The sequence below is a fragment of the Cygnus atratus genome, chromosome Z, assembly GCF_013377495.2.
Source record: "Cygnus atratus isolate AKBS03 ecotype Queensland, Australia chromosome Z, CAtr_DNAZoo_HiC_assembly, whole genome shotgun sequence".
Lineage (NCBI taxonomy): Eukaryota > Metazoa > Chordata > Aves > Anseriformes > Anatidae > Cygnus > Cygnus atratus.
The window spans coordinates 66,297,206-66,311,671 of NC_066396.1; the positions used below are offsets into that span (position 1 = coordinate 66,297,206).

At 39.1% G+C, this 14,466-nt stretch overlaps 1 protein-coding gene across 1 annotated transcript in view; it reads left to right on the forward strand.

The window, feature by feature from the left end:
• DTWD2 (DTW domain containing 2) overlaps positions 1 to 14,466 on the forward strand; it is a 97,001-nt gene that overhangs the window by 25,142 nt on the left and 57,393 nt on the right. The window contains exons 2-3 of the mRNA XM_035568731.2: positions 5,067 to 5,157; positions 11,443 to 11,537. Coding sequence (XP_035424624.1) covers positions 5,067 to 5,157; positions 11,443 to 11,537 — 186 coding nt within the window. The remainder of the gene's footprint in view (positions 1 to 5,066; positions 5,158 to 11,442; positions 11,538 to 14,466) is intronic.

Sequence of the window (14,466 nt, forward strand, 5' to 3'; positions counted from 1 at the left end):
GGGGCTGCAGTCAGTCCATGATGCTTCATCTCCGCCACTCATTCACGGTCACTCTCTGCCCCTGCTCCCCGTGGAGTCCCTCCCACGGGATGCCGTCCTTCCCGAACTGAGCCTGCGGGGGCTGCCCACAGGCAGCAGCAATTCAAGAACTGCTCTCACATGGCTCCGTACCACAGGGTCCATCCATCCCCCAGGAGCAAACTGCTCCAGCACGGGTCCCCCCCGGGTGGGTGGCAGCTCCCCCCAGACCCCCTGCACTTGCGTGGGCTCCTCTCCACGGCCTGCAGCTCTGGCCTGGGGTCTGCTCCTGCGGGGGTCCTCAGGCCGCAGCCTGCTCCAGGCCACATCCACCTGCTCCACTGGGGGCTCCTCCACGGGCTGCAGGGGAACTGCTGCTGTGTGCCTGGAGCACCTCCTGCCCTCCTGCTGCACTGACCTGGGGGGCTGCAGGGCTGGCTCTCACCCTTCTCTCCTAGCTGCTGTTGCCCAGCACTTCTTTCCCTTCCTTTACTCTGCTCTCCCAGAGACCCACCCAGCGTTGCTCATGGCTTGGCTCTGGCCAGCGGCGGATCCCTTTTGGAGCAGGTGGAGCTGGCTCTGCTCTGACATGGGGCAGCTGCTGGGCTCCACTAACAAAAGATTGTGCAGCCTTGCAGCCCCCGCTACCAAAACCTTGCCACATTAAACGAATGCATCTGTTTAATAATTTTAGTCTTTCCTAGTAACACGTAACTTCCGATCTGCATTTTTGAGAACTGACAGACTGCCATTTTCACAGAACTGTTTATTGTAACTGTTTCTTATATTGTAACTGTTTATTACTCCTGAATGTCACGCTATTTTAATGGACACCTTAGACCCTGGGTTTCCTATTGTTTTCTTCTAAATGCATAATTTTGTTTTTATCTATATTTAACTTAATCCACTTACTCTTTTAAAATCCTTCTGTAACTGTTATGGTTAAGGTGGAGGATGCAAAATGTAATCTTAAAACCATTTTTAGTATGTTTGTCCTCTAGCATAAAACTAGCAAAAATATTGTTTGTTCTCAAATTTTATAAAACTTATGTGCTTATGACGCTAAGCTTAAAACATAGCATAATAAAACTCTTGAAGGTTTTTTCAATGTACATGTGTAATGGACTTGTGTCAGTATAAAACATGTATTAAAACATTAGTACAAAACAAACATATGATAACTGAGTGGCTTCCCTCCAGACTTTTCAGGTGGATCTTGACCTTGAAACCCTTGGTGTTTCGACCTAAATAGTAGAGAAATCTAATTAGCTTGAAGCAGCTATTTGTGTTTGGCCAGGCATGTTTCTTTGAAAATAGAGTCTGGGGCCTGACCTTGGCAATATGCATTGTAAGATGAAAATGCTGCCACGATTGTTAGTAGTTCTAGTTCAAAAACAACAGTTTCCTTTTTATTCTAATATTGCAAGCATTGTTCCTGTAACATGTGTTTGGCACACCTAACCTCTTTATATGTTTCCTTAGAAAAACCTACAAGTGCTGAGCATAAACATGTAACATAATTTTTCTTTGCTTATGGTGGGCTAAATCCTTGATTTACCTTTAGTTTTCTGAATGTAGATGTAAGAGTGCACTTATTTGCCTTCCTGGAATGGTGTCTGTTTTCAGAAATACGGTGGACATGCTGTAGGACGGTAATGGGCCTGATGCGAGTATAGACATTTGTATTTTGTATGAAAACTGTACAGGGACTCTTCGAAAGAGTTTCAGAATTAGCTTGCTATTTTCCAGGCTGCCACATATTCACTTTTAGACTATCTTTTCCCAGAAACTAGTAATCACACTAAACCTGACACCACAGCAATGCACAGTCCACTGTCTTGAATCAGTTCTGCTCGAAAAAATAGACTAAATGTTATTCTGAATCTGAACATTTCAATTTAGTTGTGAAGAATGAAAGGAAAGCTATAAGAGTTCTGTGCATGGCTGTCTGTTCAGTACATGGCTGTATATGAAGCACTTCTGCAAGACAGAGTTATTTTTTAGTCCTACCAATGTGACTGGTTGCTTTGTCATGAGTTTTTGAACTAGAAATGCTGTATTGAAAAACGGGTAGAAACCTGTTGGGTAGCTTTGAGCAATAGTGAAATTGCGTACAGGGGAATAATACTATAAAAATCGTCCTTCAAATCCTACTCCCCACCCCCAGGCTTTTCCATAATATTTTGAATACTGCTGTTCTTGCCTGGAGTCTGGTGTAGATTGCTTTCATTTCCAGAAATGGATGAAAACTTACTGTCATTAAATAAGTTCCCTGGTGCTGCCCCTACTCTTCTTTTACAGCAACTTATGTAGGGCAAGTCTGTACCAAAAACTTTAAACAAAAGAAAAATACAAAAAGCCTTTTCTTTCTAGGTGACTTTTCTGAGAGTAAAGGCAGCCTTTGTGGTGGTGGAACAGGACTTCTCTTGTTTGGAAGTGTTTCCTATCTGACTACTCTAGTCTCATAATGTAGGTTTCATGTAGGGATAAAGTTTTTTTGTCTCAGCACAATAACCATTAGGTATCAAAGTGAAAGTACAAAAATAAGTCCTTGTGCCCCCAGGATGGGGTTGTAAAAGTACCTATTCAACATAATTAGGTACCTAATTGCGTTATTAAAGTTAAGTATATACATATGTAAGTAATTAAAATTATATTGGAAAGTATTCTATTTGTAATAGTGTGTGCTCTGCTCTCTACAAATCAAATTATAGGTAGAACTGATTCTGTGACAATTTAAAAATACTTGCTTTTTTGGTAATTTCCTTTCCTTTTTTTTTTTTTTTTTGTAACATTAACAAAGCCTAAAAAACTACCTATGAAAAATATAAGCCAGTGTGGAAAATACAAAAAGCATATACAAAAGTGGGACTTAAAAATAAGTAAATTGTATCTGGCCAACTTTGTTATAGTAAACACCCTGAGGGCAGAAATCATCAGAAACTGTTTCCATCTGCTTATAAAAGCTAGTGAACAATGCAGCTCTTTGAATCGAAGTCACCAGTTGACTGTTTTGGAATAGCTTTATGTAGTAGATTTTCATGCCTTAATCTCTCCTTAGTAGAAAATGCAATCATGGGGAGAACTTTAGCAATTTCTCTTGTTAATGAAACCAGCCATGTAATAATGGGGAGAAACTAAGGAATCAGAGTGCAAAACTTGAGTTCCCAGTAAATTTGTTGATCAAAAATAGGATGAGCTTCTATTTAACACTTTGGGCTCAGCCAACAAACAGCCCATGGGAGTATTTGATGGTTCCAGGTTGTGAGGAAACTGCTTTCAGAAATTTTTGTTTAAATCAGTTACATGTGAAGAGAAAAAAATGGAAAAGAAAAAGACAGTGTTACAGCACTGGAGGCAAAAAAAAAAAGAAAGTGTTACAGCACTGGAGAACTGATAAGAGATTCATCAGACCTGGAAGTGAGGCTGGTTTCGGTAGGTTCACAGTGAAGGGCCCCGTTACACCCCACTGAATACTGAAGTTAATGAATGCTTAATTTTAGGCTCAAGGCCTGTCCATTAATGGAACAGAATATACTGGATTTATGGTGGAGTAGCAACAGGAAAATGTCAGCACTAAAATGCATTGAAGAAAGAAAGAAGGCAGGCCACTGAAGCATTATTTCTGGAGTGCATAAGAATAATTTCCATTTTGTCAATTTTTTGGCCATGAGATTTTTAGTCTAAATATTTTAAAATACTTTTTCCAGTTCTTGTTTTGAACAGTGCCAATTCCTTCCCCTGCCCCCAGTCTGGATTTAGGTTGTTGTTAGGTAACCTTTAACTGTGTACCCCGTGGAGAAGGGAAATAATCTCTGTGTCGCAGTAGTTAGGGCTAGAAGTAAGGGGCTTAAATTAACACAACCTGCAAGCTGTTAAAGAGCAATTTATCCACTGTTATTGCCTTTTTATAGTGCTGCCATTTACTGGTAAGAACTAATGTTTTGTTTTAAGATTGACTAGGGAACAGTTATGCTGGTTTAGATCACCAAAACATTTAGTGAGCTTGACTGGGTGCGTGCTCTCATGAACAAGCGTTGCAGTGTCTGTTGGTGGGGCTGGACACAAACTTGGTCAGGGCCTAACTTGAGTTAATCACATCTACTGCAGTGTTTGCTTACTGTGTCTCATGTGTGATCAACATACAAACTTATTTTATTTTATTAATCATGGAAAGCTTTGTTAGCAGACACAGTATGATTTTAAGTGGTGAATACCGGTAATTGCTTCAGAGTTCAGGAAATCCATCGTTTTTTAAGTAACTAAATGATATACGCTAGTAGCTGTAGTGCATCTGTGTGTGTGCATAACAACTTCAATTACTCCTTGTCCATCTTTAAACTTAATTCTTTGCTTCTGTTTATTCTTGGCCACCCAGCATATTAGTTTAATGCCAAGTAATATTTAGGTTAATTTATGTGTTCTTATGGTTCTTCTAGTAATTTTAACACTTGCAGTGCAACAAAAAAAAATCAAATAGCTTTTGTTTTCTTTTTTCAAGCTTCAGTTATCCTGATAAGTTTTTTTTTTTTTCTTGTCTACTATATGTTTCTGCATAGATGGAATTATAAAAAATGAACCTGATCATAAATATAATATGTTTGGGGTTTCCTGTGTGTATACTTTTAAAATACTCTATTAGAAATACTCTATCAATTATAATTATTATACATTCTATTGTAGTATTCTATCAAATTGTTGAAACACTAAGTTGGTATGAAATGCAGTAACAGATTTGTCAAACTGGAGTATGGTTGCTCCTCTTGAAGATGATGAAAAGTTTTTTATAGTGCTTTAGTCCTAACCAAACCACAGGAGGGGTTTGAATACTGTTTTTGAAACTGTCTGAATGAAAACCTTGCCTTCTTTTATTTTCAGAAGCAGTAAAAATCTCAAACAAAAGTTTATATAATATTTTAGTACACTGTCATAAGGGGGAGTTCTTAGTGTGCCTTTTTGGATAGGGTATGTATTTGTACAATATATTTATACCATCTGACATAAATTGCTGATTAATTTTTGTTTTCCTGCTCCTTTTTGTCTTGTAGCCGTCCTCAGAAGGTGTGTTTGTGCCCATTCCTGCCCATACATCCGCTAAAAGTCTCCACCTGCTTGTATATAATTCAGCATCCAGCAGAGGTGAGTAAGGCTCTTGTAATTTTTAAGAGTTCATCTAGAATTTTAATGAAGCAAATGGCATACAAGTGAAAACAACCATGTTTTTGACATGATATAATGATTTTTCCTTTTAAACCAGATAATTGAAATGTCACTTCATCTGAATTATTTTGTCTTTTGAAATCACACGTGACTTCTGCAGTTTTCTTACACACAAGACATCTTTTCTAATTTGTATAGTCATACTAGAATTGGACCTTGCCTTGGCTTGGCACAAACTGTTCCAAGAGTGAGTATTGATACAGTGTGGCACAGAGGCACTTGTAATGGAGAGGAAGGAATATGCTTTATTTATATCTGTTCTCTTTTATTGCTGTTAGTCTTCTGTTAAAAATATGAGTTAAGCAATGCATCTTAGGGGTGAGCTTAAGTATTTAGCCAATGGAAAACTGTGGGTTAGCTTCAAAACATCAGGGGTGTGTGTGTGTGTGATTTAGAAGAGCACATGAGAGAACCACCGAAGCAGCAACTTTCTTTGAAGTTTGAATTGTTTTTTGCCTAAGGTACTTTTGCTTTTCAAAGATTCTAGGTGGTGGTGTAGTGTGTCCTATACTGGACATGGTACAGGGCATCCTTCTATGTTTTTGCCTGTTCTGTGTCTTGAAAGATTTAATGGACCCTTAATTTTTGGTTTAACTAATAGGGGAATTTATGTTGGTGTTTTCTTGTCTATTAACAATGGAGTATGGTGGTGGATCACAAGGATTTTAGAAGCTGAACTGCAGTTACAGGGATCTGGATAGGCAGTGTGTTTACAAATTAGACTCTGTCATTCAGAACCTGTATTCTTCTGATGCAGCTGTTTACTTACAGTAGCTCAATCTGCAGGCAGAGTCTTTGCCTGAAGCAACTTCAGCAGAATATAAATGACCAAATTAGAGAAAAGTGTCTAGAGAAACAAAACAGAAGTCATGATGTGTTTGGTCCCTAAACAGAAAAGCTGTGATTTTTAATTGGCTACTTATAGTAAAAATACTGTTTTGTGTTACTTCTTTTCTCAAAAGTTCTTAATTATACATTAAGTCACTTGATGGAAAAAAAAGTTTCAAAATGTGCCAGAGAACTTTGAATTGGCATTTGATTTGTGGTGAATTTCTTGCTCATGGTGGAAGGTATTTGAAAAAGTTTGCACATTCTCTTTAGATTCCATGCACCATTTCCGTGTCCTTCTGAAAGGCATTGGTGTATGTTAATGGTAACAACTGATCCAGGAAATGTTATCCAAGTAATGATAATTCATATGATAAACTAGTAGTGGAGGACCACTTTAAGTGAAGACTATCTTAGAGGAAAAAATTAACTACTGAATATACAAGGGAACTTGGCTTATTGGAGATGAATCCAAAGAAAGGCTGAGAAGCTAAGAGTACGGTGTATAAAGACCTTTGGAAATGTTTTAGATGATCACAGGTGATTCTTTTGATCTTAGAATGGCAGAGGCATGCTTGCCAAAGGATAGGTTCGCTTTGCTGTAGCTCTGTCTACTCAAAATGCAAAAAGTCTTGAAGGCAGATAAGCCTTCCAGATTTACTATCAGTAGCTTATCCGTGAGTCTGCCATATCATTACAGTTACTTTTGAAATGGACTGTGGGGTATATATCATTAAACTAACCAGACAGGCTATGTATTTCTCCTACTGCACATCAGTGCTGACTTTCATTCTCCACGTGCTTCATTATTTATTGGCTTTGGAAGTCTGCAGTGCAGCGAAGTAAACCACCAACTGTGGCCAAATGATGCTATTTAGACTTGTATTCAGGCAAGATGGTAATAGAGGAAGGTGGAAGCAGTATTTCATGTGCTCTTTGATGAATGTGACTGTGACTCCAGTCCTTACAATTCAGAGGGCATTCTGCCAGATACACTTACGTGTCGGGTGCTTTGAAAGAGGGAGGAACCTCCCCATGCACAGTGGTAGGGATTCTCTAAGATCCCAGGTTAGGAATCCTATCATCCTGCTTCCACCTTTGCATAATAGGTCCATCAATTAATTTTGAAGGAATTTTAAGAGTATATAGTATTTCATGTCTAGGGCTAAATATTTGTTTTCTGAATAGTGTTAGTGCGCCGTTGTTCATAATGAGAGTAATTTAAAAACAAAGTAGATACAAACCCACTATCCTAACCAGCAGCAGGAGTAGTGGAAAGGTGAAGACCTTATTTGCCTACCATAATTTCTACCCTCTGAGGGCGGCGGAGACACTGTGTGTGTGAGGTGTGAGCAGGTGGATGACCTGCTCAGCCTGGTGGCAGAGCTCAAGGAAGAGGTGGAGAAGTTGAGGGCCATCAGGGAGGGTGAGCGGGAGATAGACAGGTGGAGCAACTCCCTGCCAGGCCTGAAGGAAAGACACCGGGGTGAGACACCCCAAACAATGGTGGACCCCTGCCCTGCCGAGCAGAGGGAGGGGACCTGGGAGATGAGGAGGAATGGAAACAGGTCCCTGCTCGACGTCGCAGGCAACCCCCCTCTCTACCGGCCCTGCCTTCCCAGGTGCCCTTACACAACAGGTTTGAGGCCCTGGAGCTTGAGAGACCGGTCGGTGAGGATGAGGTGAACAGTCTACCCAGGAGGATGCCTAGGGCAAGGAAGTCAACTCCACGCCTCAAGACTGCCTCCACTAAGAAAGAAAGAAGAGTAATCATTGTAGGCGACTCCCTTCTCAGGGGAACAGAGGGCCCTATTTGTCGACCTGACCCTACCTGTAGGGAAGTCTGCTGCCTCCCTGGGGCCAGGGTCAGGGATGTTGCCAGAAAGCTTCCTAACCTGGTTCACCCCTCTGACTACTATCCTCTTTTGATAGTCCAGGCTGGCAGAGATGATATTGCTGAGAGAAACCTGAAGGCTATCAAACAGGACTTTAGGGGACTGGGATGATTACTAAATGGAGCAGGAGTACAGGTCGTGCTTTCCTCCATCCCTACAGTGGCAGGGAGGGGTACAGAGAGGACCGGAAAGCCCACCTGATAAACAGGTGACTCAGAGGCTGGTGCTGACACAGAAATTTTGTTTTTTTTAACCACAGGGTGCTTTACTCAGCACCTGGCCTGCTAACTGTAGATGGGTCCTACCTGTCTCTAAGGGGAAAATGGATACTAGCACAGGAGCTGGCAGGGCGCATTGAGAGGGCTTTAAACTAGGTAGGAAGGGGGATGGGGATGGGGATGAAATAAGGCTCGTTAGAGGTGCGCCAGGGGGAACAATGTCAGGGTCTGGGGAGCCGGTAGTGGCCCAGCTGAAGTGCATCTACACTAATGTGCACAGCAGGGGCAACAAACAGGAGGAGCTGGAAGCCATCGTGCAGCAGGCTAGCTATGATTTGGTTGCCGTCACTGAAACATGGTGGGACCACTCCATGACTGGAGTGCTGCAATGACTGGCTATAGGCTCTTCTCTTCCTTCTTTGCACATACATGTACATATAAATAAATAAATAAAACCATTTTCTCATCTTTCTTCTCTCATGGCCCCACTTACAGACCTGATGTTCAGTGGCATAGTCAGGTGTACAAACTCCTGTGCACATTTTTCTTACCTTTGCCTTTTATGGTCCTTGGAGTGACCTCCAGCAGAGCCTAGGCCATTTGGTACTTTTCAAAACCTGAGTGTAACTCAGGACAGAAGACTTAAAGCACAGCGGAGAGTATCTGTTTAGGTTGATCTGTTTCTCTGCCTCCCGTCTTTGCAGAAGCATAAGAATTTCCATTGTTAAGCATCTATAAAGAAAACTTGTGTGTATTTAATGAACTTATGTACCGATCTTATGCTAGTAATTAGCTTTTACTTGCTCATTGTAATATGTGTTTTGTAGAATAGTCTTTATTGAACAGTGAGAATCAAATATAATTTGCTAATTGTCTTAGTAATTCCTGAAAAAAAAAGAAGGAATTATATCTGTGAGCTTTAATAAGTATTTGTATTTGTTAGAACAGTCTGTTCACTGTAGAAGGACAATGCTATGTTAACAAAACATACCATGGATTCCCATAAAAGAAAAAAACAAACAACAACAACAAAAAACAAACAAACAAAAAAAAACAGCCTGAGAGCCAACCAACTCTTCCAATCCTCTTTCTACTTCTGTAGATCAATAGTCAAATAATGAACAAACAAAGAATTGCAAATCACAATTAGGACACTAAGAACAAAGTTGAGAGTAACTGTCCACTTTCAAACCAGAAAATGGAAACTAACTGATATGGTAATGAGCTATATATAAACTATTTAAATACAGACATTTTTAAGAAGAAAATTCTAAACAAATGAAACCTATTCTAATAGTAATTTTGCTTAACTGTTTTTAAGCTTCTGTTCACAAACAATTTTTTTCAGCTTTGAATTTTATATTTTATCTTCTTGTAAACATAGATTGTTTTTTAGATTGGAAAACTCCAACTTTTTCCCAGCTAGTAAGAGAATGTATTTATTTGATAGAAAGGTAATTCTGAAGTAACGATATGACATTGGTTGGAATTTTTGAATGACTTTTCCTTGACTGATGATAGCTCTTTTTGTTTTGGTTATCAGAGACAAATAATTGATTTTCTTCCAGATCCTTTATTGCCATTTTTTACATTCTTATAAAGAGGAGAGTCTTCTGACTAGTGAATTGGAGTGTTACTTGATTATGATGAAATAAGGACAAATAATCCTGTACTACCAATGATAGCTTATTTAGCTTTGCAGAGATAGATGGAATGAATGGTAGATTGAAGGATATTTCTCCTTCCCTTTGCTAACACTTCATTCACCAGGTACTTTGATCTTCATCTATCCCTAGGACACATCATTCTGCTGCTGCAGTGCAAAGTGGTGGTGTGTGTAGCAGGACTACTTATTCCTTCTGATCCATGATGTTTTATTTATACTGTAGTGAATCATTAGGTAGGGAACAGAAGAAGCAAAATTAATAAAGGTTTTAGGCAACAGTGATAAAGGTACGCACAGAACTAATTTAACAGCATGCTGGTAGGCAATGGGAGCTGTAGGCAGCAGCACATTGATACCTGAGGAAGGTAACGGCCACCTGGAGAGAACTGAGAGAGCTAATCAAGCCTTTATTTGTTCACAAATACTGAATTGTTGATATATGACTTACAAGTAAAAAGATGGACACCCCTCTGCCCCCCCCCCCCCCCCCCCCCCCGAGGTTTTCATTAATTAATCTTGTGGTTTAGGGACTATCTTTGGATTTTCATTGTCAGAATCGTAAGACATTGAAACTGAGAATACTGTAAGAACTAATTTTTTATTGGGTTTCAGGCTTTCGTAATCATAGCTCAACCTGTGTCTTGACTCCTGCTAGATTCAACTAATGTCCATCCTTTGTTCCTCATGTGATTAAAAGGACTAAAACTACTTTCATCTCTCAGTTTTTCAGTGTTGGCTTTTTCTTTTCATGAAATGCAAGATAAACCCACACTCCCTCTATTTTGCCTGGAAACCAAAACTGACATTTTCTCTGTACTCTCTAACATTTACTCTTGAGATCCTAAATATTCAAAGTCAATTTACAGTACTGTTTAGATAGATATTAGTATGTTCCCAGCTGTGTTACATAAAGTACAGAAACAAATACTTTCTTCTTCCTCTATTTTCTGAGGCAGGTGTCCTCTAGTCCAACACAGCTCTCTTGCATGCTCTTTGAGATCTGCAGAGCCCCTGACCTCCTTACAGTCATGGTAGTCTTCTCATCATGTGCTGCAAAGATGTAGGCAGATGCCTGGTCTACACAGCCTGAGTGGCACAAGGTAGCGCACTTATGGCAGCATTGGCACTGTTATGCTGGTTACTGTGAAGCAACCACGGAGTGGAGATGCTTGTATTGCACATTGTTTTGACACACCCACCCAGTGCTCCTATTTTTAGTACCCATTTGTGAAAATCAAGCCCTCCGGTTATTTTCCAATATGGAGACATTCTCTCTCTATTCTATTATGTTAATGCTAACATTTTTTGCCTACTTTTTATTACAATGCAGTGAATTGTTGTTAATTTTGATACTGATAACCCAGCTCAAACTTCTGCTAACGATCATAAGTTAGGACAAGGTTGAGTTTATTATTGTCAAAACAGTATGGTTTAAATGCATCTGATATTGGATATTTTTTGTGTAGGTCCTTTTCTATTAGCTGGTAAGATTGTTCTGTGGGTGTAGTCAAAATAACTTGAAAGTAAATTGAAACATTAATAATTCACAGAAGCCCTCCTTGATTTTATTCAAAAGTAACTTTTCTTTTTTTTACAGGAAAGTCGAGTGTTAAGGACAGTACCTTTGCTAGCAGCTTGTCTCCCTCCAGACAAATGTAAAATTTTGATTGGTCGACGTTTTAGTGAAGACAGGTGAGCAGAATTGATTATGCATGTCTCTGAGTGTCTGTAAATTATGGAGGTATTTCTTTCATATCTTTATTAATAGCAAGAATAGTTCTTAATAGTTCTTAATTTTCATTTATAGTGTGCACATTCCTTTCTGATATAAGCTTCTGATTTCCAGCAAAGATTTATTTGGTATGGCAGTCTGAAATGTTTGATATGTCTTCCTCTAGTCTGTAGTTTCTACTGTCTCAATTTTTAGCAAGATGCTGTAGCACAATATTTTCTCTCTCATAATGGGCTGCTTTCCTTCCTTATTTTCAATTTTCCACTTTATTTGCTACAATATCACCAGTATTTCAAGTAGGAAGATGGCCCATTCTGTCTTTGCATTGGTAGTAGATGACAATGCATCAAGTTTTTCAGGTCACTTTTTGCAGCTGTGGTGCTCTTGGAAAGTTCCAGTGGTTACTCTGCAACTCTTAGAAAAGCTTTTTACAATTCTTTTCTGACCCGGTACTTAGTTTCTCTTGCTGTTCTCTATGATTCTTTCTGTATTTACTTTGTTTGACAAACCACTTGATGTTACTGAAATGCAAGTAATAGTTTGTATTTAAGTGTGGGAGATTGTACTTGCAAAGGGAGTCCAGAGGTAAAAAATTCTTAGAGAATGTATTTTCTTCAAATCCTCTTCTTTTTCCTCTTATAATTAATTATAAGAAAACACAGCTTTCAGATCTTTTTTTTTTTTTTTTTTAATTTTTTTTAGTACTCTGGACAATATTGGTCTCCTAGGTAATGTCTTTCATCTTCATTAGTCTTAGAAACCAGTTCTTGGAACAAATGCTAATGAAATTTTTCTACATACATTTTCAATAAAAGCAAACAAAAATCATAAATACTGATGAAGCAAATTAATTCTGAAATTGAGTTTAATCTTTGGAGAAAACTTTTTGTAGAGTTCACTGGACACAAACGTCAGAAAGTGATTCAGACTACTGCTCCCACACCTTTGCGTTGCCTGTATGATAGCTACAGCACATTAGAAATACATCGCTTTTCTATTAGTCTTCTATAATAATCACTATAATAATTATCTAAGAAGTTCCGGGCCACAGGGAAACTGTACTTTCCTCCCATTAAACCTGAAAATGAAGTAACTTTTTATACTGATGTTTGTAGAGTGGAACACCGTCAATGAAGTCTATTTGTAGTAAATCTCCTTAGATTTTTTTTTTTTTAGAAGTGATGACTACAGTATTAAAGATTCTTCAAGTTTGAATATCAAAGTATTTATCTAGCCTAAAGGATTCTCTTTAGGTCAAAATCAGTTGTGGAACATCTCAACCCCCAGTTTAAATAGATTCAGAATTATGTTGTCTGTATGAGAAGAGTCTTTTCTGCCACAAAATATGTTGGAGATGGTGGAGGAAGTTAAAATCTTCCTCAGGTTACTTTGAATTTTGGTGATTTGACTTTGGCTAAATGACGTAGTATCCACAATATGCCTGCTTTGTACAGTGGATGTGAGACTGCAGAATTTTGGAACGCTCAGTCATTATCACAGAATCATAGCGTGGTTTGGGTTGGAAGGGACCTTTGAGACTATCCAGTTCCAGCCCCCCCTGCCATGGGCAGGGAAACCTCCTACTAGACCAGGATGCTCAAAGCCTCGTCCAACCTGGCCTTAAAAAACTCCAGGGATGGGGCATCCACAGCTTCTCTGGGCAAAGTCATTGACATCATTTGCACCTTTCTGGGAGGTAGAGGGATGAGAAGAATGTATTTTCCATACATTGCAATGTGTATTTCTACATCTTTTTTCTTAATCTTTTTTATTTTCTTTTTTCTTAGTTATATATGCAGCTCGTCCGTGTTTTATTCCATATTCCTTATTTTAACTAGCACTAGGTACTTGAATATCTGTCAAGAGGATCATATCAATGTTATTTTGAACTTCCAGCATTCTATCTGGCCATAAACTGGGTAGGTGTGTTTAGATAGCTCATGGTAACGGAATGACTTAAGCTCCTTCTCTGTTGTGGTATATTCTAGGAGTAGGCATCTGCAGACATGGGTAGAACTATTGCAATGTTTACAGTGAATGGGGAGGGCTGTACTGGTCCCTGCCTGCTCTTAGAGTGAAAATCACTGCTAATGGGAGTCCAAAAAGCCCATAAAATATGAGCCAAACCACTGCAATTTATCATATATTAAACTATTTTTTTTTAAAAAACTGCTTTTCTCAAAAGCTACACCATCTGTAAGTAATTTGTTAGCTGCTATACGAGTTAGTTAATCAACCTTGCTCCATGTGGGTGGATGCTTGTTACTTCGAAGAAAACAAATCATAAAAGAGTGCTTGCTGACATTTTATAAGGATCATTGTTTTGAAGCATAGGCCTTACCTTTTCTTCTTTTGAAGTTGTGTGTTTTTATTTACGTCCTTTGTAGCTTCCACCAGAAATGCATAGGTTGGAAGGAAATAGAAATAATGTAAGTAAATCCTGATCTTGCATGTGAACAGTGCCTATATGTAGAGGGATAATATGGTGCACACATTCTTTTTTCTGCATTCAAGTAGAAGCCCTACCATGCAGTAGATCAAGGACAGTGATATCTGTGGTGGTTACCTGTACGTTTGTAAATTCTCAGAATAGAATTACAGTGGGCATATTTCTATTATCACATGATCTAGCAGCTCTTGGTAACAGCTCTGAAAAATTTAGAACACTTCAACCTGGCCCATGGGAACATAAGTAACTCTCATTATGGTTTTGAGTAAAGATTAAGCTGTATGTGCCAGCTTTGAAGTCTCCATCACCACAGCTCTAGCAGTGTCACACCCAAACAGCAAACTGATGATTGCTAATCTAGTGATCTGAAGAGATCTGCTTTCAGGTAGGGATGAACATACCATATGAGCTAGGTAGCTCTTTCTGTCTTAGTGCCCCTC